We start from the raw sequence: 23,247 nt of genomic DNA, 5'->3' as shown, positions 1-23,247 counted from the left end.
CAAAAAACACCCAACCGGAAAAGCAAAATGAAAAAAGAATCCAAAAATGCGAGGATAGTGTAAGGAGCCTCTGGGACAGCTTCAAGCATACCAACATCAGAATTATAGGGGTGCCAGAAGATGAGGGAGAGCAAGATATTGAAAACCTATTCAAAGAAATAATGACAGAAAACTTCCCCCACCTGGTGAAAGAAATGGACTTACAGGTCCAAGAAGCGCGGAGAACCCCAAACAAAAGGAATCCAAAGAGGACCACACCAAGACACATCATAATTAAAATGCCAAGAGCAAAAGATAAAGAGAGAATCTTAAAAACAGCAAGAGAAAGAAACTCAGTTACCTACAAGGGAATACCCATACGACTGTCAGCTGATTTCTCATCAGAAACTTTGCAGGCCAGAAGGGAGTGGCAAGAAATATTCAAAGTGATGAATAGCAAGAACCTACAACCAAGATTACTTTATCCAGCAAAGCTATCATTCAGAATTGAAGGTCAGATAAAGAGCTTCACAGATAAGGAAAAGCTAAAGGATTTCATCACCACCAAACCAGGATTATATGAATTGCTGAAAGGTACCCTTTAAGAAGAGGAAGAGGAAGAAAAAAGGTAAAGATAAAAATTATGAACAACAAATATGCATCTATCAACAAGTGAATCTAAAAATCAAGTGAATAAATAATCTGATGAACAGTATGAACTGTTGATTATAATAGAATCAGGGACATAGAAAGGGAATGGACTGACTATTCTTGTGGGGGAAAGGGGTGTGGGAGATGCGGGAAGAGACTGGACAAAAATCGTGCACCTATGGATGAGGACAGTGGGTGGGGAGTGAGGGCGGAGGGTGGGGCGGGAACTGGGAGGAGGGGAGATATGGGGGGGAAAAAAGAGGCACAAATGTAATAATCTGAACAATAAAGATTTAATTAAAAAAAAAAGAATTTTATCAGTGTAGTAGGTGAATTTTGTTTAAAAACAGATATATTTCACCCTAGCTTGTTTGATTCAGTGGGGAGAGCATTGGCCTGCAGATAGGAGTATTTCAGATCAGGAACAATATAAAAAGCTTTTGCTCCTTACATCATTATCTTTTGGCACATGATAAAAAAAGAGTAGATGTTTATAGATGCTGAATCTGTGACCTGTTTAGACTGAGGTGTTGGTTACAGTACTGTTGGCATGTGCTGTCAATATTGAAGATGTTTTGGGAAGTATAGGTACTTGATCAACAAATAATTCTAAATAAGATAAATGAATGGCTTTGTTGCCCTGAACATAGCGGTAGGAGGCAGTGTTATTAATAAGAATTCACATTATTATTGCCTGCTTTGTAACTGGAAAATTTATTATAGTTTCTAGTGTGCATGAACTTTATTACTTTTTTCTTTTATATTTTAAAATATTCCTTCTCTTTTAATTTTTTTTCCTTTTTATCCATTCTCTCCTTTTATTGATGTCATTCAGCATAGTTTTAGAGTTTTTGTATAATCAACCTTAAGATTAACTTACATGATAAATATCGTTGTACCTAATATTTGTTTTTCTTTTATTAGCTATTCTGCCTAAAAAATACTTCTGTCATCGTTTTTCTAGACACCTCAGAGAATTTAGTTAACAACACAGATGTATCTGTATCTGAAACAAGAATAGTCACTTATGAAAATAGGTAAAAGTAAGGTTAGAAGAAATAGTAGAAAATCTTGTAAAAATAGGATCATTAAGTTTTGAATTATGTGGAATACTGTTTCTAAAGGAATAAATGCATATATATTTTTTTTTACAGAAATTTTCTAGGTTAAAAATTTAACCTGTGTGTTAGTTGTATAGCTGTGTAACAAATTTCTCCCAAGTGTAATGGCTTACAACATTATACCTGTATCATCTCACGGGTTCAATGGGTCAGAAATATATGTGCAACTTAGCTGGGTATTCTGGCTCTGAGTCATGCACAAGGCTGCAATTAAGATGTCAGCTGGTATTTTAATTACTATGGAACACAATATAGAGGTTCCTCACAGAAGTAAAATTAGAACTACGATATGACCCAGCAATCCCACTTCTGGATATTTATCTGAAGGAAAACAGAACACTAATTTGAAAAGATGTATATGTATCTGTATGTTCACTGCAGCATTATTTACAATAGTCAAGATATGGAAGCAAGAAAGTGTCCATCAATAGACAACTGGATAAAGATGTAGTACATATGTACAATGGAATGTTGCTTAGCAAAAACAATAATGAAGTCTTACCTTTTTTACACATATGGATCTAGAGAGTATTATGTTAAGTGAAATAAGTCATATAGAGAAAGATATACCATATGAATCCACATATATGTGGGTTCTAAAAAGCAAAATAAATGAATGAAGTCATAGATACAGAAAACAAACTGATGATTGTTGTTAGATGGGAGCGGGTTGTGAGGGTGGGTGAGGAAGGTGAAGGGGTTAAGAATTATAAATTAACAGTTACAAAATAGTCAAAGGGATGTAAAGTACATCATAGGGAATATAGTCAATAATATTGTAATAACTGTGTATGGTGCCAGATGGGCACTAGACTTATTGGGGGGATCATTTTGTAAGTAATGTAATTGTCAAACTACTATGCTATGCTATGCACCTGAAACTAATATAATATTGAATGCCAACTCTAATTGAAAAATAAAAAATGTTTTTTAAATAAATACATTTTTTTTTCATTAAAAATTTTTTTCCCATTTCTGTTCCATTCATTTTTAATTTACCTTACCAAGAGTTTCCTACTAAATAGGGTTACAGCCTGAAAGGGGGCAGAAGAGTAGGAGTGTGAATCAGGACCTGCATCTGTACTCCTTCAGTTCTAGCCTGACTTTACTGCCAGTCCTGCTCCTCTCTGCCCCCTCCTTTTCTGGGTGTTTTCAGGATCACAGCATAGCACTGCATTTATGTAATATTTTTTTTTTTTTGAGAGTTTAGCACATTTCAAATACTGTCTCATCTTATCATAGATCTCTGAGTTGGGGGTGGGTACAGAATCTTTTCCCATTTTGCAAATGAATTAAATATAAACGTATAAACGTACCTTTACTGTAGCATTAACTCCGTGCCGTATATTGTTGTAATTATAGATAGGGTGACCGCATAATTCATCATCAAAGCTGGAATACTATTGAAAGTAAAAGAGGGTGCTATTAATTACACCAGGCTAACGGGTATATATGACTGTCCCAGGCAAATGGGGCTTTGTATTTACTTTGCTGTATGTCTTATCACAGTCTGCTTTCCATTGTACTTACCTTTACCTTTACATTGATCTTGCTCCTTCACTAAGTTGTTATTCAGTTGATGTAAGCATTGTGCCAAGGTTTGTGCTATTAGTAAAGCTTGGATCTATCTCAGTTTAGTTTATTACCCTAAGTCTCTTTATATAGTACAGTTTTTCTAGTAATATGACAGACACTTGGGTGTTTTTCTTACTCTTGTTTCTTAGAGCTAAGTGCTTTTTTAGTCTTTTTAGTCTTTAGAAATAATTTAGCTTAATATTTTTATATTAATTAAAAATAATATGCATTGACCCTTTCTTTATTTTTAGTATGCCATGTAACTTTTTTCTTGATAGCTGGATGTGATGTATGGGTACAAGGAACTGCTGCAAATAGGACTCTAGTAATATGGCGATGAGATGTGGTGGGAGGGGACGTGTTCTCCAGTCCTATGATTAGGGGTTGGGTCTCAGTCTTTTAGTGAGCCTCTGTCTCTGCACTATAAACTTCACCCACGTTTCCCAGGTTTTGTTTTTGTTTTTCCTCCTATTTAGGTGAGATGGGATGCCTAGAGTGAACTAGAGTTAGGTGTTTCCCTTCTTCCACTGGAAGATAGAGCCTAGTGGAGTTCAGTAGTTCGCCTTGTCAGTTAGGATCTAATAATATCCCTGCAAATTAGGCTCTGGATAATTAGTTTCCCTTGAGGGAACACCTTGTTTAGAGGAGCAGAGTGCTCTGGAATATATTTTTTTTTATTAATTAAATCTTTATTGTTCAGATTATTACATTTGTGCCTCTTTTTCCCCCCCATAACTCCCCTCCACCCAGTTCCCACCCCACCCTCCTCCCTCACTCCCCACCCACTGTACTCATCCATAGGTGCACGATTTTTGTCCAGTCTCTTCCTGCATCCCCCACACCCCTTTCCCCCACGAGAATAGTCAGTCCACTCCCTTTCTATGCCCCTGATTCTATTATAATCACCAGTTCATTCTGTTCATCAGATTATTCACTTGATTTTCAGATTCACTTGTAGGTGTGTATTTGTTATTCATAATTTGTATCTTTACCTTTTTCTTCTTCTCCCTCTTCTTAAAGGATACCTTTCAGCATTTCATATAATACTGGTTTGGTGGTGATGAACTCCTTTAGCTTTTTCTTATCTGTGAAGCTCTTTATCTGACCAATTCGGAATGATAGCTTTGCTGGATAAAGTAATCTTGGTTGTAGATTGTTGGTATTCATCATTTTGAATATTTCTTGCCACTCCCTTCTGGCCTGCAAAGTTTCTGTTGAGAAGTCAGCTGACAGTCGTATGGGTATTCCCTTGTAGGTAACTGACTTTCTTTCTCTTGCTGCTCTTAAGAGTCTCTCTTTGTCTTTTGCTCTTGGCATTTTAATTATGATGTATCTTGGTGTGGTCCTCTTTGGATTCCTTTTGTTTGGGGTTCTCTGCGCTTCCTGGACTTGTAAGTCTATTTCTTTCACCAGGTAGGGGAAGTTTTCTGTCATTATTTCTTCAAATAGGTTTTCAATACCTTGCGCTCTCTCTTCTTCTGGCACAACTCTCTGTTGTGTTTAGCGCAGAATAATTCATATACTACAGAGGCATATCTTGGGATGACTTGTTCTAAACCTCTACATCCTCTGTATGACTGCGTATCTCTGGAGTTTTTAACTCTCAGACTTTCAGTTGTCTGCACTGAATCTCCAGCAATTCGTCAATTATAGTTCAGATTTTCCTACCCCCACACTAGGCAGCAATTAGCCCTGTGTTCTCCCCTTTCTAATGGATCCAAGATGAGTTTTTTACTTTTCAGTCAATTCAACCTTTTCCTGTTGGAATGAAGTGGCAACTTCCAAGCTCCTTACATGCAGAACCAGAAACCTGAAGTGTGTGCCATAAGATTTTTTGTTTTTTGGGGGTCCTCTTTTTTTCCTTTCTTTCAACTAGGAAGCTTTATTTAGGCTCATGGCTTTAATTATTATGTCTGTATATGTTCAGTTCTGACTTTTGTCCTGAATTTCATTTTCACATTTCGTTTTCTAGGATCTCCAACTCTGTCCTAAATTCTGAAAAACTACATTGCCATCTCTTTCTTTTTTCCTGTCTAGAAAGTCTCATGCTGAACCAGTCACTCACTAACTTTCTTAAAAATCTGTTTCCTCTCTCTTCTCAACTACCTTGGTATTTTTATTGATGGTATCATTATTTACTTACAACTCAGGCTCAATGCTTCCTGTCCCCCTCTCTGAGTTGTTGAGCTTTATTCTTTTGATTTGATTTCTAAGTGGTCTTCCCAATTGCTCGTCTTTTCTTCCTTTAAAATCCATTTTGACCATTATTACTTAACTAAAACATTTCAAAACATAGTGTTTTGTTATTCTCTTTCCCTCCTCAAAACTTATATTGTATTGTCATAGTCCAGTGGTCTCAATCTTTAGTGTGCATCATAATCACCTGGAAGATTTTTCAAAACACAGATGAGTTGGCCCACCTAGAGTTTCTTATTCAGTAACCTAGGAAGAGGCCCAAGAATGTGCCTTTCTTGTTGATGGAGGTCATATAACCACTGGGGACTCACTGCATTTGTGTCCATAAACTCTGTATTCTCTCCTGTTGGTGTGGGTTCACTGTGCTCCTTGCAGAAGTGAATTCTTCCACTGTGTACTCATTCTCATCTCCTCTTACCACTTTAGGACAGTGAAGTAGCATTTTTTCTTCTCTTTAGCAACCATATTTTTGATTTCTACTGGATCTTTCCCATCTGACGTAAAATTGCCATTATTTTCCACCTTATAAACACAGCAAATAAAAACTACTCTGATTCTGCATCTCCCTTTGGTTATTTCCCAGTTCCTTTATCCTTTCTTTGCAACAAGATCCTTAAAATGACTTGTGTACTCTTTCTTTCATCTCATTCTTTCTTGAACTCACTTAAGCTTTTGCCTCTGTTACTCCACCAAAACTGTTCTTACTATGCTCAGCAGAGATGTCCATTTTGCAATACAGTGGTCAGTTGTCAGTCTTCATATCACTTACCAGTCTCTTGATATAGTTTAACATGCTTTCCTTTTTTACCATACTCTTTTTTTCACTTGGCTTCTAGGAAACCACATTTTTCTTCTACTATATTGGTTACTTCTTTTCAGTTTCTTTGCTGATTTGTTCTTCATCTCCCTGACCTCCTAATATTGGAGTGCTCCTGAATTTAGTTTTTACACCTATTTGCCTACTTATCCCCTTCGTGATCTTATCTAATTTCAATTTTTTTAAATATCCTCCATTTATTGAAATCTTAAGCTCTGGGTTCATATATCCAATTGCATCAATATCTCCATTTGGATACCTAATGGTAATCTGTCCTGATTTTCTGCTTGACCCAATTTATTTTTCTCTGTTATCTTCATTTCTGACAGTGGGGTTACTGTTTAAACATCTGCATAACACTCCTTAAAGTGGGCCAAAAAATTGACATTATCTTTGATGTTTTGTGATTTTATCCACCATTGTTGATTATTGCCAAGATTCATTAATCTGTTAGAAGTTGCAAAAGCCAATATTTTAATTCTGTTCTTTTTTCTTATTACTTGGAATACTTCTTTAAAGAGAAATTTTAATATAGCAATTATTTGGTTTTCTATTTATACAGGAAGGACAGGATAAAAAGATGATTCTTTCCCTTTATTTATAGCTTTTCAGAAATAATTAGGTAGGCCCTGGCCAAGTGGCTCAGTTGGTTGGAGCACCATCCCTTACACCAAAAGATTGTAGGTTTGATTCCTGGTCAGGGCACACACCTAGGTCACCAGTTCAGTTCCTAGTCGGGATGTGTAATGGGAGACAACTAATCAATGTTGCACCCTCCTCTTCCCCCTCCCCCCCCCCTCTCTCTCTCTCTCAAAAAATTCTACTAATAGTAATTAGGTGGTTCCCAAGGATCCTCCAAAGGAAAGAGAAGAATGTGTGTGTATGTGGGTGGGGGTTGTGAGTATATGGGTATGTGTATAATATTATGAACTCATGGATTTAAATGGATTTCATTTAAATATTATGATTTATTTTATTGTTGTTTAAATTTTCTTATATTTGGCTAGCAGAAACTTATTTTAGCTTGCACCTGGATCCTTTTGACCAGCCTTAGTAGTCTTTGATAGTCTCTGGCTTTCTACTGTGATAAGATGTTCCAGGCTCAGCTTATACATTTTTGGCTCCAGAATTCCTCTTTCTTCAACCATTTCCCTAAGAAGCCTTGATTTATTTTATTGGAGGAAAAAAATACCTGACAGACCATAGCCAAGGCACTAGTAGTGCTGTTAGTCATTGTTTCTTTGTCTTTTCTGTGGATAGAGCTAGGGAATATTTTTTTATGTTTTTTTAAAGATGATGATATATACTATGAATTCAGCCTGATACTTATGATATAAATGTAGTACTGCAGGGTTTTTATTTAACTTCATTGATTTTACCCCTGTGTCTTCCTGCAATCACATGGGAACTCTTGTTGCTTAACAAGGCCAGCGTAATTACTCATTAGATTTATCCCACAGTGTACACACAACAGTCTCAGGATACACATTACTACCATTAACTTCATTCATGTGGTTAATGAAAACAGTTGAACCCTTTTTTTAAAAATAAGTTCTCTTTTATTGTTGTTCCTAGAGTTAAAGTCAGTAGAGATAGTTCCTAACTGCATGATTACATTTCTAACTAGATAATACAGTTAGGTTCATTTGTTTAACTTGTAACTTTTAGTGATTACATTAAAATTTATTTTGTGTTATATTTATAAAAATATTTATATGGTTCCACAATTCTGGCTATGAAACAAAGGTATATGCAAAAAGTATACCTTTTGTTTCTGTCCCATATATCTTATTTCCTCTATCCCTTTAAAGCTAACCTTCCCTCCCCTAATTTTATGGGTTATCTGTCCTTTAATTTTTTAAAGAAAATACTTACATATTTTATTCTCTTCTTAAAAAAAAAATCAACATTGCTTATTTCAAGTAACAATATACTTTTTAAAAGAATCCTCACCTGAGGGTATGTTTTTTCATTGATTCTAGAGAGAAAAAGGGAGAGGGAGAGAGGAAGGGGGAGGGGAAGGGAAAGGAGAAGGAGAGAGAGAGACACACACATTGATCAGCTGCCTCCCATAGGTGCCCCTACTAGAAATTGAACTCAAAACCTGAGTATGTACCCTGACTGGCAATCAAACCCACAACCCTTTGGTGCAGGGGATGATGCTCTAACCATGGAGAAACACCAGCCATGGCAGTAACAATATATTTTTAATTTTACTTATTTTATTAATTTACTAGGGGCCCGGTGCACGAAATTCGTGCACTGGGTGTGTGTGGGGGAGTGTCCCTCAGCCCAGCCTGCCCCCTCTCACATACTGGGAGCCCTCAGGCGTTGACCCCCATCACCCTCCGATCGCCTGATCAGCCCCTTGCCCAGGCCTGACGCCTCCGCCAGAGATGTCAGGCTTGGACAGGGGACCCCCATCTCCCCCCGATCACTGGCTCTGACCCCCGCCCAGGCCTGAGGCCTCTGGCCCAGGAATCATGCCTGGGCAGGGGACCCCCATCTCCCTCTGATCGCGTGCTCCACCCCCCACCCAAGCCTGACACCTCTGACCCAGGCTTCAGGCCTGGGCAAGGGGACCATCATATCCCCCCAATCCCCGGCTCCGCCCCCCACCCAGGCCTGATGCCTCGGCCAGAGGAGTTGACCCTCATCACCCTCCGATCACCAATCACCGGATCGGCCCCTTGACCAGGCCTGAGGCCTCTGGCCTAGGCGTCTGGCCCGGGCAGCGGGGACCCGCAGCTGCAGTGGCCCCGCGATCGTGGGCTACGCTTTAGGCCCAGGCAAGGGACCCCTAGCTCCTGGGACTGCCAGCTTCGACCGTGCCCAGCTCCCATCGCTGGCTCCACCCCTGCTTCCTGCTATCACTGGCCAGGGCGGCAAAGGCGCCTGATTCTCTGATCATGGCTGGGGGGCAGGGCAAAGGCGGCCCCAGGGCCGCCTTTGCCCTGCCCCCCAGCTCTTAGCTCCCCCCTGGGTTTCTGATCACTGTCAGTGGCAGGGCGCTTCTTCCTGCTTTCCCTTTCACCTCCCCGCATTGTGCCTACATATGCAAATTAACCGCCATCTTGTTGGCAGTTAACTGCCAATCTTAGTTGGCAGTTAACTGCCAATCATAGTTGGCGGTTAATTTGCATATAGCCCTAATTAGCCAATGAAAAGGGTATCGTCGTACGCCAATTACCATTTTTCTCTTTTATTAGATAGGATGGATTCCTTGTGCAAGAAAGTATATTATTTGAGGGTAGGGGTTTTGTTTGCTTTATTTTGCTATATTCTCACTACTTAGAACAGGGGAGGCCTGGTTCATAATAGGAAGTAAATATTTATGTGAAGAATTGATTGCATTGTGCTTTCATGGTGTTTCATCTTAATGAAAATTAAAATGTCTGTTAAAATATATTTTGTTAGTAAATACTCTTAAGAGTGAAAGATATGGAAGAGCTAACATAGTATTCTAAAAGTTTATTTTTACTTCTGTGTAATATAATCTTTACCAGTAACTAGTGAAAATAGTTTCTTAATGAAAGTAACAAAAATACTCTTTTTACGTTAACAATCACTGAATATCTCTTTTTTTATTGATTACCCAAATAATATTTCCTCAAACTTTTGTTAACTCTATGCATATGTATGCATATGTGTACTGATCTACACATAAGGCTCATCATAGATCTTTAAATATAATAGTGCATAGAGAGTATTTAAATAAAAAATGCATGTACTTTGGGGCAAGGGATATTTGGGAACTCTACTTTTCTGCTAAACTTTGCTGTGAATCTAAAACTGTCCTAAAAAATAAAATCTTAAAAATCATGTGCTATTTTAGTACTCTTAGTATTGGGATTCATAGCAAATTTACTAAGGTGCAGTGATGTCAGTTAGATTTGTGCCAGAGCCATATATAAAATTATTGCATTTGTATATGATGTCATTATTAGAAATTGCACATACAAAAATCATCATTGATTTTCTTCTATTAGTATTAAGGTGAAACAAGTAAGTGTATTCAATAGAATGACTATACCAGGAATAGAACTATGTATGTGTATGATTAGGTAAACCATGCAAGGATACTGATATCTGACTATGTTTAAAATATATATAGGTAGCATTGCAGATCATTGGGATATTAAAGTTATTTCAGTAAGCAATGATTGGATAATTAAAATTTAGAGAAAAATAAAATTAGATTCTAACCTTTTACCTTATGTAAAACGTTAACCAGATTGATTAAAAAATTTAATAATAAAATTGAAGCTACACAGAAAATACAGGTGAATACTTATTAGACCCTCTGATAAGAACCTGTCAGTTTCCTTAATGTAGTCTAATTACTCATTCGTTTCAGTTACCCATAGGTAACCACGGTCCAAAAATATTAAATTTAAGATACGCAAGGCTGAAAGCATGTCAAATGGAAAGAACTGCTCAATTTATAGCTCTGACTTTTATCTCCAGATCTTTTTCTTCTCTCCTTAGAAAGATCTCTTACTATTTGCTGCTGCAATTGCCAGGCGTGTGTGTGTGTGTGTGTGTGTGTGTGTGTGTGTGTGTGTGTACTTACGTGCGCTCTTCTTTTTCCTTTAATTTCAATGTGAAAATTTGCCCTTCCTTGAGTTCCCACAAAGAAGAAAAAAGGATATATGGACATAATCATAAGATGTTGGATAGTCTGGCTTATCAAGTCAATTTATTGATTAGCTTTTGTGATTCCTTATATTTATAACTAGGGGCCCGGTGCACGAAATTCGTGCACTGGGTGTGTGTGTGTGTGTGTGGGGAGTGTCCCTCAGCCCAGCCTGCCCCCTCTCACATACTGGAAGCCCTCAGGCGTTGACCCCCATCACCCTCCAATCGCAGGATCGGCCCATTGCCCAGGCCTGATGCCTCTGACAGAGGTGTCAGCCCTGGGCAGGGGACCCTCATTCCCCCCATCACTGGTCCTGCCCCCAGCCCAGGCCTGATGCCAGGGGACCCCCAGACCCCTCCGATTGCTGGCTCTGCCCCTTGCCCAGGACTGATGCCTTAGCCAGAGGCGTAGACCCCCATCACCCTCCGATCGCCTGATCGGCCCCTTGCCCAGGCCTGACGCCTCCGCCAGAGGTGTCAGGATTGGACAGGAGACCCCAACCTTCCCCCGATCACTGGCTCTGACCCCCGCCCAGGCCTGAGGCCTCTGGCCCAGGAATCATGCCTGGGCAGGGGACCCCCATCTCCCTCTGATCGCTTGCTCCACCCCCCGCCCAAGCCTGACGCCTCTGACCCAGGCTTCAGGCCTGGGCAAGGGGACCATCGTATCCCCCCAATCCCCGGCTCCGCCCCCCACCCAGGCCTGATGCCTCGGCCAGAGGAGTTGACCCTCATCACCCTCCGATCACCAATCACCGGATCGGCCCCTTGACCAGGCCTGAGGCCTCCAGCAGAGGTGTCAGGCCTGGGCAGGGGACCCCCAGCTCCCCGTGGTTGCAGGCTCCGCCCCTGCCCAGGCCTAACGCCTCTGGCCTAGGCGTCCGGCTCAGGCAGCGGGGACCCACAGCTGCAGCGGCCCCGCGATCGTGGGCTCCGCTTTAGGCCCAGGCAAGGGACCCTAGCTCCCGGGACTGCCAGCTTCGACCGTGCCCAGCTCCCATTGCTGGCTCCACCCCTACTTCCTGCTATCACTGGCCAGGGTGGAAAAGGCTCCTGATTCTCTGATCATGGCTGGGGGGCAGGGCAAAGGCGGCTCCAGGGCCGCCTTTGCCCTGCCTCCCAGCTCTTAGCTCCCCCCTGGGTTTCTGATCACTGTCAGTGGCAGGGCGCTTCTTCCTGCTTTCCCTTTCACCTCCCTGCATTGTGCCTACGTATGCAAATTAACCGCCATCTTGTTGGCAGTTAACTGGCAATCTTAGTTGGCAGTTAATTTGCATATAGCCCTGATTAGCCAATGAAAAGGGTATCGTCGTACGCCAATTACCATTTTTCTCTTTTATTAGATAGGATTCCCTATTTGTCTCTTGCTTTTGTTTTTCTTTGTCAAAAGCCATCTTTGTTCATTACCAGCCATTAATTGAGTCTAGAACTCTAGGTACTAGACCTAATTGATGGGGACCAGCAAGCTATAAGAGTTTTGATATTTGAGAACAGTAAAGTAGTCCCTCACCTGCAATGTCTCTTTCCATGATTTTAGTTACTCACAGGCAACCACAGCCCAAAAATATTAAATGGAGAATTTGACAAATGATTTATAAGTTTTAAATTGTGCACCGTTAGATGAAATCTCTCGCTGTCCCACTCCATCCCAGGACATGAATCATCCTGCTCTCTAACATACCTGCTGTGTAGGTTACCTTCCCACTTAGTAGTCATTTTGGTTATTAGATTAGTTATCAGAGAGAGAGAGAGAGAGAGAGAGAGAGAGAGAGAGAGAGAGTGAGAGACCACATTTACATAACTTTTATTGCAGTATATTAAAATAGTTTTATTATTTGCTGTTGTTAACTTTTTACTATGCCTAATTTATAGATTAAACTTTATCACAGATAGGTATGTATAGGAAAAAACGGTACATTCAGGGTTCAGTACTGTCTGTGGTTCCAGGCATCCACTATGGGTCTTGGAATGTGTCCCTTGTGGAAATATACTGCTGTATATTTACGATGATTTTTTTGTTGTTGCAAGTAATAGAATACCTGAATTAAAAATAGCTTAAATAATAGCAGCTTAATATTTGAAATTATATTCATAAGTCTGGGACTCAATGCTTTCAAGGTTACTAGTAATTCAGAGACTCAGTAATGTGTAGGGCTCTGTGTTAGCTTTTCTTTCATTTTGTTGATTTTCTAATTATGGTTGGAAAGGGCGGCAGTAGCTCCAAGCATTGTATATCCTCCCATGTTGACATGAAAAGTGAGGAAGGAGATTAGAAAGATGTTGTTCTCTCTTTTTCTCTCTCTCTTTGCTTTATCAGAGGGAAAACAACAAATGTTCCCACATGTAAATTAACTATATAATAGATATTTCATTAAATAAATACAAATGGTTAATAAACACATAACAGAATTTTAATTTCAATAAGACTCTAGGAATGCCAGGTTTAGTTCTGTGTTTTTCTTGGGAATTATCAAACCCTTCTTGCATTAGAAGTTAAGAGAGAAGTTAACATAAGAGAATATGTTAAAATAATGTTCAGTCATTTCAAGAAATGATATAGAGTATACAAGTCAAGGCATGCCGGGGTCCAACCCCAGCAGGTCCAGGGGTCCCCAAAGGTGTGGATGGAGTCGGCGAAGAAGGAAGGACACGGAGACAGTGTTCAGTTGATCAGCAGCCTAGCCAGGATCTCCAGCCAGGATCTCCAGCCAAGTTCTGGTCTGGATCTCCAGAGAGGTTCTGCTTAGGATCTCCAGCCAGGTTCTGTAGCCATGTTCCCTCGCTAGGTTCTCCAGCCAGGTTCTGTCTGAGATCTCCAGCCAGGTTCGGTCACCAGGCTCTAGTCAGGTTCTCTTGCCAATTTATGTAGTCAGGTTCAGTCCAGGATCTTTTGCCATGTTCTCTCCAGCGAAGTTCTTCTGTCTCTAGAGAACGTTCTGTGTAGGTTCTGTGCCTAGGCTCTGTCTCTCTTGGTCCTGTCTTCCAAGCCCTGTCTCCTAAGTTCTGTGTTCTAAATTCTGTTCTCTTGCTGTCTTGTTAAATCTGTATTTATACCAGTTTATTCAGTCCTATCAATCTCTATTACAAAGGTTAGGGCGTTTCTTATCTCCATTCCAGGGAGTAAAGATTATGTAGCTTAAGCATGATTGTTCGTAGTTAAAGTGATTAATTACCGGCCTGGCACTTAGTTGAGGGGTTTTATTCCCTCCCTAACTTCAGGGGAAAATCCCTACCTGGGGAAACAACTTTTCTCAGAGAGGAGACCTTGGTTAAAACACATAGTGCCAAGAAGGTGAGCAAACATATTAAGAACAGTATGCCATATATGCCAGGTCCCTTGAAACAGCAAGGATGGACCGGCTCCCGGCAAAGGCAGAAGTTTTACTCATTACTTTAAAAGAATAAGTGATTTACATGAAATAGGTGACATTGTTGAGTGTTTACTATGTACCAAATACTCTTTTTTACACTTCATGTGAAATAAATAACTTAATCCGTGTTACACCTCTTTGACTTACGACTTTTATTACCATTTTGCTGACTAGAAAACTGACGCAGAGAGTAAAGTAACTCATTAAGGTCATAACTATAAATGGTGGATTTGGGATGTAAATGTAGTTTGGAGACTGAGTCTGTACTCTCAACCTGTTTGATAGAACCATTTTGGATTGAAAAGAGAAACATGGGCAATTCATGCTTTATTAGCATGCTATCACCTTTAAGAGTTTTGAAATCTGCGTTTTTACAGAATATCCAGGTTAGGATGGTGGTGAAGAACTTGAACTTTGGAATTCTTTAGAATTTACTTCCAGTATTAGGTCTATTAGATAGCTATATAAAATACAATACATTGCAAACTCTCCTTTAGCCTTAGCTTTTTCATCTTTCAAAGTGAGACAAGAGTAGTATCCTTCTTATTATGCATCATTTCCTCTGAGACATTATGCTGAGCAATTTAATATTGTTCTCAAGACAGGAAGACCCTGCAAATTTTTCAAGGAATCCATCTGCCTTAACTGACTCACATATTGGACCTTGGACACTGTTGTTTTGATGACAGGTGTCCTTTGGGAGTCTCTGCTTACATTGTCAGTGAAAAAGCTGTATGTTTTCTATTTATGTATTATGTATTTTGTTTTAGAATCTCTGAAATGGTACTTTAAGAATATTGAGTAATCTTATCTTTATAAATGTCTGATGTTTCCCAAATGTTCATTAAGCCTACCAATATAGTCAGGGTGAAACTCATTGATTTAGGCTTTAAACTTCAATAGCAATAACAAGATCAATATATAAAAACCAACCAAAATAGTTTTATTTAATGTAATTTTATTGTCTAACACCTCTATGCATTATACATTTTTTAGTTAATCTTCATAACCATATGAAATAGACAGTTTTATTTTTCTCATTGTACAAAGGAGAAGTATGAGGCTAAAGAGGATTTCAGTAATGGTTAGATTTTGAATTGTCTGTCAGACTGCAGAGTTTGAGTGCCTAACTGGGATAATAAATCACCTCTCCTAGGTATTGAGGTGTTAAAATTGTGTATTTAAAAATAAAAGGGGAAACAGATTTATCATTGTCATGTCGTGGAAATCAGGACAAGAATTGTGTAGCCCAGGCATCCTGAGGGACTGAAACTGGAAGGTCATCAAGAATCAAGGCAGTTCTGGTGCTATTTCTTTTGCTTTCTTTCCTCATCTTTGTCCTCTTTTATTACTTTCTCTTTCTGCATATTGGCTTCCTCTGTTGTCCTTATCACTTGGCCCATCTTGATTGTCCATAAAATGCTACCTTCAATACCAGAGTCTTTATCACCTTAAAAACCCAGAGCCATGGCCAACTGACCCTTTCATGGTTTGAATTATAGTGTCCTGTGAGAGAGAATCCTGCTATCCTGCTTAGGCTCTGGATTGTCTTCTTTTGGGTCAAGTGTCTGTCCTTTGATCAGATAGCTGTGGCAGTGGGTGATCAAGCGAGGAAGGGGTGACTGGATACTTTCAGGGATTTACACTAATGTTGGTAGGTTCTCAGGGAAACAGCCCCAAAATATGCCTATACAGCAGGTCCTTGAGTCATGTCATTTCATTCAACCTCAGTTTGTCAAAATGTTGATGAGATGCCATAGGAACCTAACTCTTGTCTATACCAATTAGCCTGTGGTAAAATTGGTTTCATTATACATCATTTTGTTTAAAGTCACAGAACCTATTGATGATGTTAAGTAAGGACTTACTTTACTAACATGTATCAGATAATATTAAAGCAGTGTCATAAAAATAATAGCACAAATACAAAATACAAGTAAGATAACATAAAATAAATTATAAACAACAAAAATAAATGTAACAAAAAATAACAGCACAAATACAAATATAAAATACAAAATAATAGGTACAAGAAATTGGTTAATTTTTTAAAAACTACCTTCCTGGATTTGAGTATGTAATTTCTATAATGGCACTAGAATAATTTATTTCAAAGAATTATCTGTGTGAATGTTTTTGAAAAGAATATTCAATAGTCATTATTTATTGAGCACTCTTTTATTTCTATTGTCAATTCAGGTTTTCCTATAGTAGGTTTGCATAATTGGATATGCTTCCCAAGAATCTACATTATTTGTTGTACATTATTTGAAGATTTGCTTCATAGAATTTAAGGGTCTGTTTTCCTATTTCATAATTCACTATTTCAGTGAATAAGAAGTACTTGTAATTTGTCATGCATTTTCAGTTATTGATGCTGTTCTTAAAATTTTTCTAGTAGCCTGTCTCATTTCTAAAATTTGCTGTTTTCTAGGGAGTTTTTGAAAAGTCTGCTTAGAATGGTCTACTCTTCTGTAGGATTTTGGGAAGAAGGTTTAATGGAAGCAGATGATTTCTAGTGTATTAGGTTCAGGTAAACATTTTCCAACTTAGTTTCAATGTAAAGTAATTTTAATTTTACTATTTTCAAATCATATTTTATGATAAAAATGTTGAAGATACATTTAAGAGATATACTTTTATATGGTTTGTTGTGAATTGCATTATCTTGGGCTTTAAACAAGTATTCGGAGCAGACAAAAGTAGATTTACAGTTGTGAGTACATAAAACTCAGGATTTTATTCCTTTATCATTATTTATTAATTATTGTATTATTTTCCATATGAACAACTGTAAACCTGTTTTTTCACCACTCTGTATATTCATTTTTAAATGGTAATTCCAGAAAATATAATTCAGTGTGTTTTTTGGTTTTCACCCAACTTCCTTAGGAGCTAGGTAGTTCTTTTACACCTAATGAGCTTTAGATGCTATCATAAGCTTAAAAAATTTTTTTTGCATTCTTTTATTAAGTGTATATTTTGGCTGATAGCTATATACTTATTCTGGGCTTCCTTAGAGTTCAAGTTACTAGAATGCTGCATCTAGTCTGTATATGGAAATTAGCTTTATTTTTCTGAAATATATTGATCCTAAAGCCACAAACTCTCCTTCTGGCTTCTTTGTGTTCATGTGGTGAGAAGAATTTCCCAAGACGTTGTTGTTGTTTTAAATAAAACAGCTGCCATTTATTTCAACAGACTGGGCCATTTCCAAAGCAGGCTTCCTACCCTGTTCTGTCAGTTATGGTTTTCAATCTAGAATTTCTCTCTAGAATTTCTCTCTAACTTTGTTAAATCCAGAATTTCTTTCAGACTCTGTTAAAGATAGGGGCAGTGTCTGAGTATCTCAGTGGAAGTGACTTCTTTAGGTATATGAACTAGATTCTGCAGATATCAGTTAGGAAGAGGAGGAGGGATGGGTGGGAAAAGAGAAATAGAAAATAAGAATAGAAATAGACAAAAGGAATTGCGGTAATGAGGCAGGACTGTTTAAAAATAGCATTTAAAGTGGCATTTAGAAACAGAGTAAGGAATTATTTTAAACAACAGAATATATAAGGACTAGAATAGACCTTTTAGGTTAGTACTTTCCAATTACCTATGGTGAAGGACCAGATTTTTCATTTTTAATTCATTATGCATAAGGCATGCATAGTAAGTACATTTATCACATGCTTAGGTCAGATGCTTTGAAAACATTGTCAGATTCCTATAAAGGTTCTAAATGGCTATTTTCCATTTCTGTCTATACTAGTGGTTCTCAACCTTCCTAATGCTGCGACCCTTTAATACAGTTCCTCATGTTGTGGTGACCCCCAACCATAAAATTATTTTTGTTGCTACTTCATAACTGTAATTTTGCTACTGTTATGAATCGTAATGTAAATATCTGATATGCAGGATGTATTTTCATTGTTACAAATTGAACATAATTAAAGCGCGCTAACAGGTGGCGTGGGCCATTTTTGCTAATTTTTTGCGCAAATGGCAACGTTCCGTAAAATTGCGATAACTTTAGTTTACATATTTATACATTACCCGCATTCTACCACTAGTCTATAAAAAATGTATTAATACGTGTCCCGTGCTCTACTACACTGGTAGAACGTATAAATACGTAAAACGTATAAATAGGTTTCCCGCATACAATGTGTTAAAAGGTAAGAGAATATAGAAATTTGGTGCAGTGATTGAGATTAGTATTTAATATCTCTTGAAACACTAAGTAGTTGGTAAAAATGTATAATATTGAGGCAGGATATTATGGTGTTGAACACAACCAAATTGTTTGGGTTGGAATCTCATCTTTGCTTTTTATTATTTTTTTCAACCTTGGACAAAATAACCTCTTTGAGCCTTGGTTTTCTCATCTATAAATTGGGCACACATAATAGATCTGTCATGAAGTTAAATAACTGTGTGTGTGTATGTTTTATGATAGGTATGTAGACATATTTATTAAATAATGTAGAATAGTTCCCGGCAAATAATGAACCTGAAATAAGTACTTTTACTGCTGCTGCTGTTGTCATGATTAGTAATAGAAGGCATTTCATTAAGTAAATTACATAAACATGTATGAATAATGTGAATATAAAATACCAAAAAATGTATATCAGTTATTATCTGATAATCACTACCCACTGGATTTCAAACTTTTTTTTCTCCATTATAGAGACTAAAATGGTGAATTTAAGTATATTTAACTTAGTGTTTTCTCTTTTATAGTTTATCAGAGAAGATATGAAATATAAAGATGCTACTAAAAAACACAGCCATCTGCACAGAGAAGATAAACATATAACTGTTGAGGATTTATGGAAACGATGGAAAACATCAGAAGGTAAGACTTTTTTTAGTGATCTAGATTCCTTACCTGCTCTTCTGCCCTGCTTAGCCATTGTTAACTCACTAATTGCATATAATCTTACAAAAAAAAAATCAGTGTAACATTTCTGTGAGGATATTTCTCTGAGGATACTTATATTTTAGTAAATAATTATTTTATCAAGTAAACATGGATCCCAAACTTTTCTTTATAGTTATGGAGAACAGTTTCTAAGGTCTTTAGAAGGCATAGAACTTATAAGTTTTTCCTTAAATATACCCTTAATGGAGTTTCCTAATATTTTCATGCTAACGTTGTATAATTTATATTTTATTTCTTTTTCTACTCATAAGTTCTCAAGCTTATTTATGGACAGTAATTGTTTAGGGCAGGAGAAGTATATGACTTAAAACCTCAACTTGATCCCTAATATAGAAAGCTACTAAAATATTTTTAAAAGTCCATTAAGCTTTTTTTTTTTTTTTTTTAGTAATAGTCAACCAAAATGTCTAATGTTTCTGTTCTTTTACCAAAGTCAAATAATTATGTTGTAGCATATGTTTTTCTCTGTAAGTTTGAATAATGATGTGAAATTAAAAGGAATCTAGGACAGATTACCAAGTAGGAATATAGAAAAGTAATAAAATTGCTAGACTGTCAATGGTAACATTTAGAAATGGGCAAAATACAGAAAGTTATTCCACCAATGCTCAATATTTTTATTAATGTAAATGGTTTAAAAGAGGTGTGTTTTGCAATATACTGGGAAGAAGAAAAAGAAAGAAGGTAAAAAACACCACCAGTTTAAATAAATGATACACAGACTTCAGAAATCTGTCTCTCCATTTCCCCTCCCCATATCACTTTTAAGTAATATGAACTTGAGTAAGAATAGGAATAAATGAATATACATTTTATAGGGGAAAGTGCTAAATGGTATGAAACTCAGTAAGACTTACCAGGAAATATAGTAATATGTAGATATTACTAAAGGAATTGGATATCCATTATTGCTACTAGTGTATTTTAGGTATTAGGTATGTGATAAGTTGAATGGAATACCCTTAACCATTGAAAGAAGGAAAAAGGATTTGGCCATTTCTCATCACTTGCTATGCTACCACCTGGTTCAGCCCCCATCTCTTGCCTGAGTAATTGCAGTAGCCCCTTAATGGTCTCCCTGCATATACTTGTGTTCTGCTACAGTCTGTTTTTCATTTAGTAGAGTAACCTATTGGGAATATAAGTCAGATCTGTTCAATACCCTTCAGTGATGCAGAGTAAAAGCCAAAATCTTTACAAAGACCTTATAAGCCTCTGCATGATCTGCCCTCCACTGCCACCGTGTTACCTCTCTTCCCTCTCTGTCCTATCCATCTTCCTCACTCACTGAGCTTTATCCTTGATGGACTTCTTGCTATTCTGCAACTGCAGGAATGCAGACACCCTCATGGCTAACTCCATTACCACTTTCATTAAAGCCTATCAGGGCTATTCTCTCTTGAGGCCCACCCTGACCACTCTATTTAGCTATCTTGATTCCTGTTACTCAGCGTCACACTTTCCTTTCCCATAATGTGTATCACCTTCTAATATATTACATAATTAACTTATTCATTATGTTTGTCTCCTTTCTCTCTCTCCCCCGTCCCCAAGAATATAAGCCAGCGGGGTCTTTGTTTATTTTATTTATTAATGTGTCCCAAATCCAAGGGAACTCTCTCCTTAAACCCGATTTGGGTTTCCTGCCCTGGTGAGTTTGGTGAGATCTTTTGCGATCTATGAGAATGTTTGTTATTTTTCTTTTTTAAACTTAAGGCCTTTTCAAGTTGAAAAGTCTCATTTTTCCTAGGTTTTCACCTTAATTTCCACCCTTAAGATTTCACCATTATGATGAGAAGACTTTTCCTCTAAGTCTCCAAAGACTTGTCCTAACTTATCTTTCCTTGCTTCCTTTTCTCTGAAGCCCATCTTTTACATAATATTTTTAGGGGATTAGGGCGTAGGCGGAGTTGTCTCAGGGCTCCTACTAAAATAGTTTCATGAAAGATAGAGGAGTCAGTTGAGTGAAGTAAACCTCCACCAGAAGCTTAATAGTGACCTAATTCATATTCTCAACCCATGTCAGACTCTCTTTTTGTATTAAAGGGGTCATGTAAAGGCAGGGCATTGTTGCTAGATCACTCACTGTTTTTAAATCATAGCCTGACAAGCCCCAGTTTTCCTGGAGTATCTCAGGAATAGGACATGCCAAATGTGTAGAATTCTGCTTTTATTTGGTGTATTTTGTTTCTGTATAAAGAGTTCTTTTGGGAAACAAAAAATGATTATTGTGAAAAGTTTTGAAAACTGCTGATATAGAAATTAGAATGTACCTATAGCAATAATATGCAATTCAAGGTTATTTAGTTCAATATGAATACAAATATACATATGCGTGCACACACACACATGCATACACACACATACAGAATTATACTTTGCACATCATTGTTGTATCTCTAATACCTACAGCAGTGCCTTATTTACTTTAATATTTAGTAAACACTTGATGAATAGATGAATGTGTAATGCTGATCATTAGATAGTCAGTAGTTAGGTTCATCAAATATTCAGTGTATCAAACATCGTTTGAGTTTAGGCATTTCTGCCAAAATGAAATGTATGAACTCCTGAAAAACATATATCTTGCAAAATTACAAACTTAAAAATTGCAGAGTTTATGGGAAATAATGGGTTGAAGCATACTCAAAACCTATGCAACTTAGTAACCAGAGCACTAACACTACTAATAAAAATACTAGCACAGGTGAAAAGATTTGTTAACTTTCTAATTAATAAATACTATAGTAGGTATTGGACTTTATTTAAAAAAATAAGTAAAGATAACTTAATGGGAGGAGGTTTTAGGTAGAGTTGAGGTTACTAAATTATGAAGATGAAGGCGAAGTGCCAGAAGATGAGAACTGAGCAGAACCTTTGGCCAAATTGAGCTTAAAGGAAGAAGGGAGTGGTAAGAAGATATTAAGTTCATAGTTTGCTGTGTTGGCATTCTGTAAGCTTTGGATCCTTTTGCTGCTACTTGGCAGTGTAAAATGATAACATGTGAGGAACAGTCACATATGAAATGATGTGACATATATTATATTGACATGATCCCTATTTACCAGTTACACATAAGGTAATTCATGTTAGAGAAGCACCAGTAGAATAGGTATATCTATTGTGTGGTGAGCTGGCATTGGAGCCTGGATATTAAAGATGAGTTAAACAGTGTCTGGAATGTAAGGAGTGAACAGCTAAGTAGGAAAGACAAAGTACACAAATAATTACAATATATGTGACATGTACAATAATAGAAACAAGTGTAGGATATAGAGATAGCTCAATGAAAGGAGTAATTAACTCTCTGAAAATTGTGTTTGGAATAGGCTGTGAGAGTTGACCAGGAGTTCTAGAAGGGGATAACGAGGTAGACCACAAATGGTAGCCCCCTCATGACTCCTTCAGTTACCTGAAAATTTACTAGAAGTGGAAATGGAGGTGGCAGGCTATAGGAAGTATGTGTGCTTTCAAGTTCTTCAAATGTAACTCCTGGCCCTTCTCTTTATGAACATTAAGACATTGGGCACATTATAAAATTCACTTATAAAATGCAATTCTTGTGTGATATGAATGAATAATGTAGTAAAAGTGCCTGGCAATACCTGGTAGGCAGTAAATGTTCACTTATCTTTATGGTAAAGCTGAATAACTGAAATATTCAGCTGTATTTAAAGTTTTGGAAGGTTTTTGATTCAGTTCCATAATACTTACTAATAAAATGAACAGGTCTGTTAGGCTAAATACTTGCCATTATAATATGTAATTTTCTGAAGGGTGAAATGTACCCAAGATCTTTATGGAATGTTGTCAACTGATGAAAATTAAAAGTGTGTTGCATAGAAATTGATCCTAATTTCACATAGAAAAATTTCAGTGTGACCAGAGTGCACTTTTTTTTGGGGGGGGGGGGGGGGGGGGGCGGGGGCGGTGGCCTTCTGTAGAGAATGCTTGGTCAGTTTGCAC

General features: G+C 37.7%; 1 protein-coding gene across 3 annotated transcripts in view; it reads left to right on the top strand.

Annotated features, from left to right (window-relative positions):
• STIM2 (stromal interaction molecule 2) overlaps positions 1 to 23,247 on the top strand; it is a 153,243-nt gene that overhangs the window by 74,337 nt on the left and 55,659 nt on the right. For all 3 annotated transcript variants that reach the window (XM_059673830.1, XM_059673837.1, XM_059673847.1), the window contains exon 3: positions 19,080 to 19,194. In XM_059673830.1, the coding sequence (XP_059529813.1) occupies positions 19,080 to 19,194 (115 nt within the window). The remainder of the gene's footprint in view (positions 1 to 19,079; positions 19,195 to 23,247) is intronic.

The sequence above is a fragment of the Myotis daubentonii genome, chromosome 1, assembly GCF_963259705.1.
Source record: "Myotis daubentonii chromosome 1, mMyoDau2.1, whole genome shotgun sequence".
Taxonomy (NCBI): Eukaryota; Metazoa; Chordata; class Mammalia; order Chiroptera; family Vespertilionidae; genus Myotis; species Myotis daubentonii.
The sequence above is the reverse complement of the archived record's forward strand: the minus strand, read 5'-3'. Positions and strand labels throughout refer to the sequence as shown.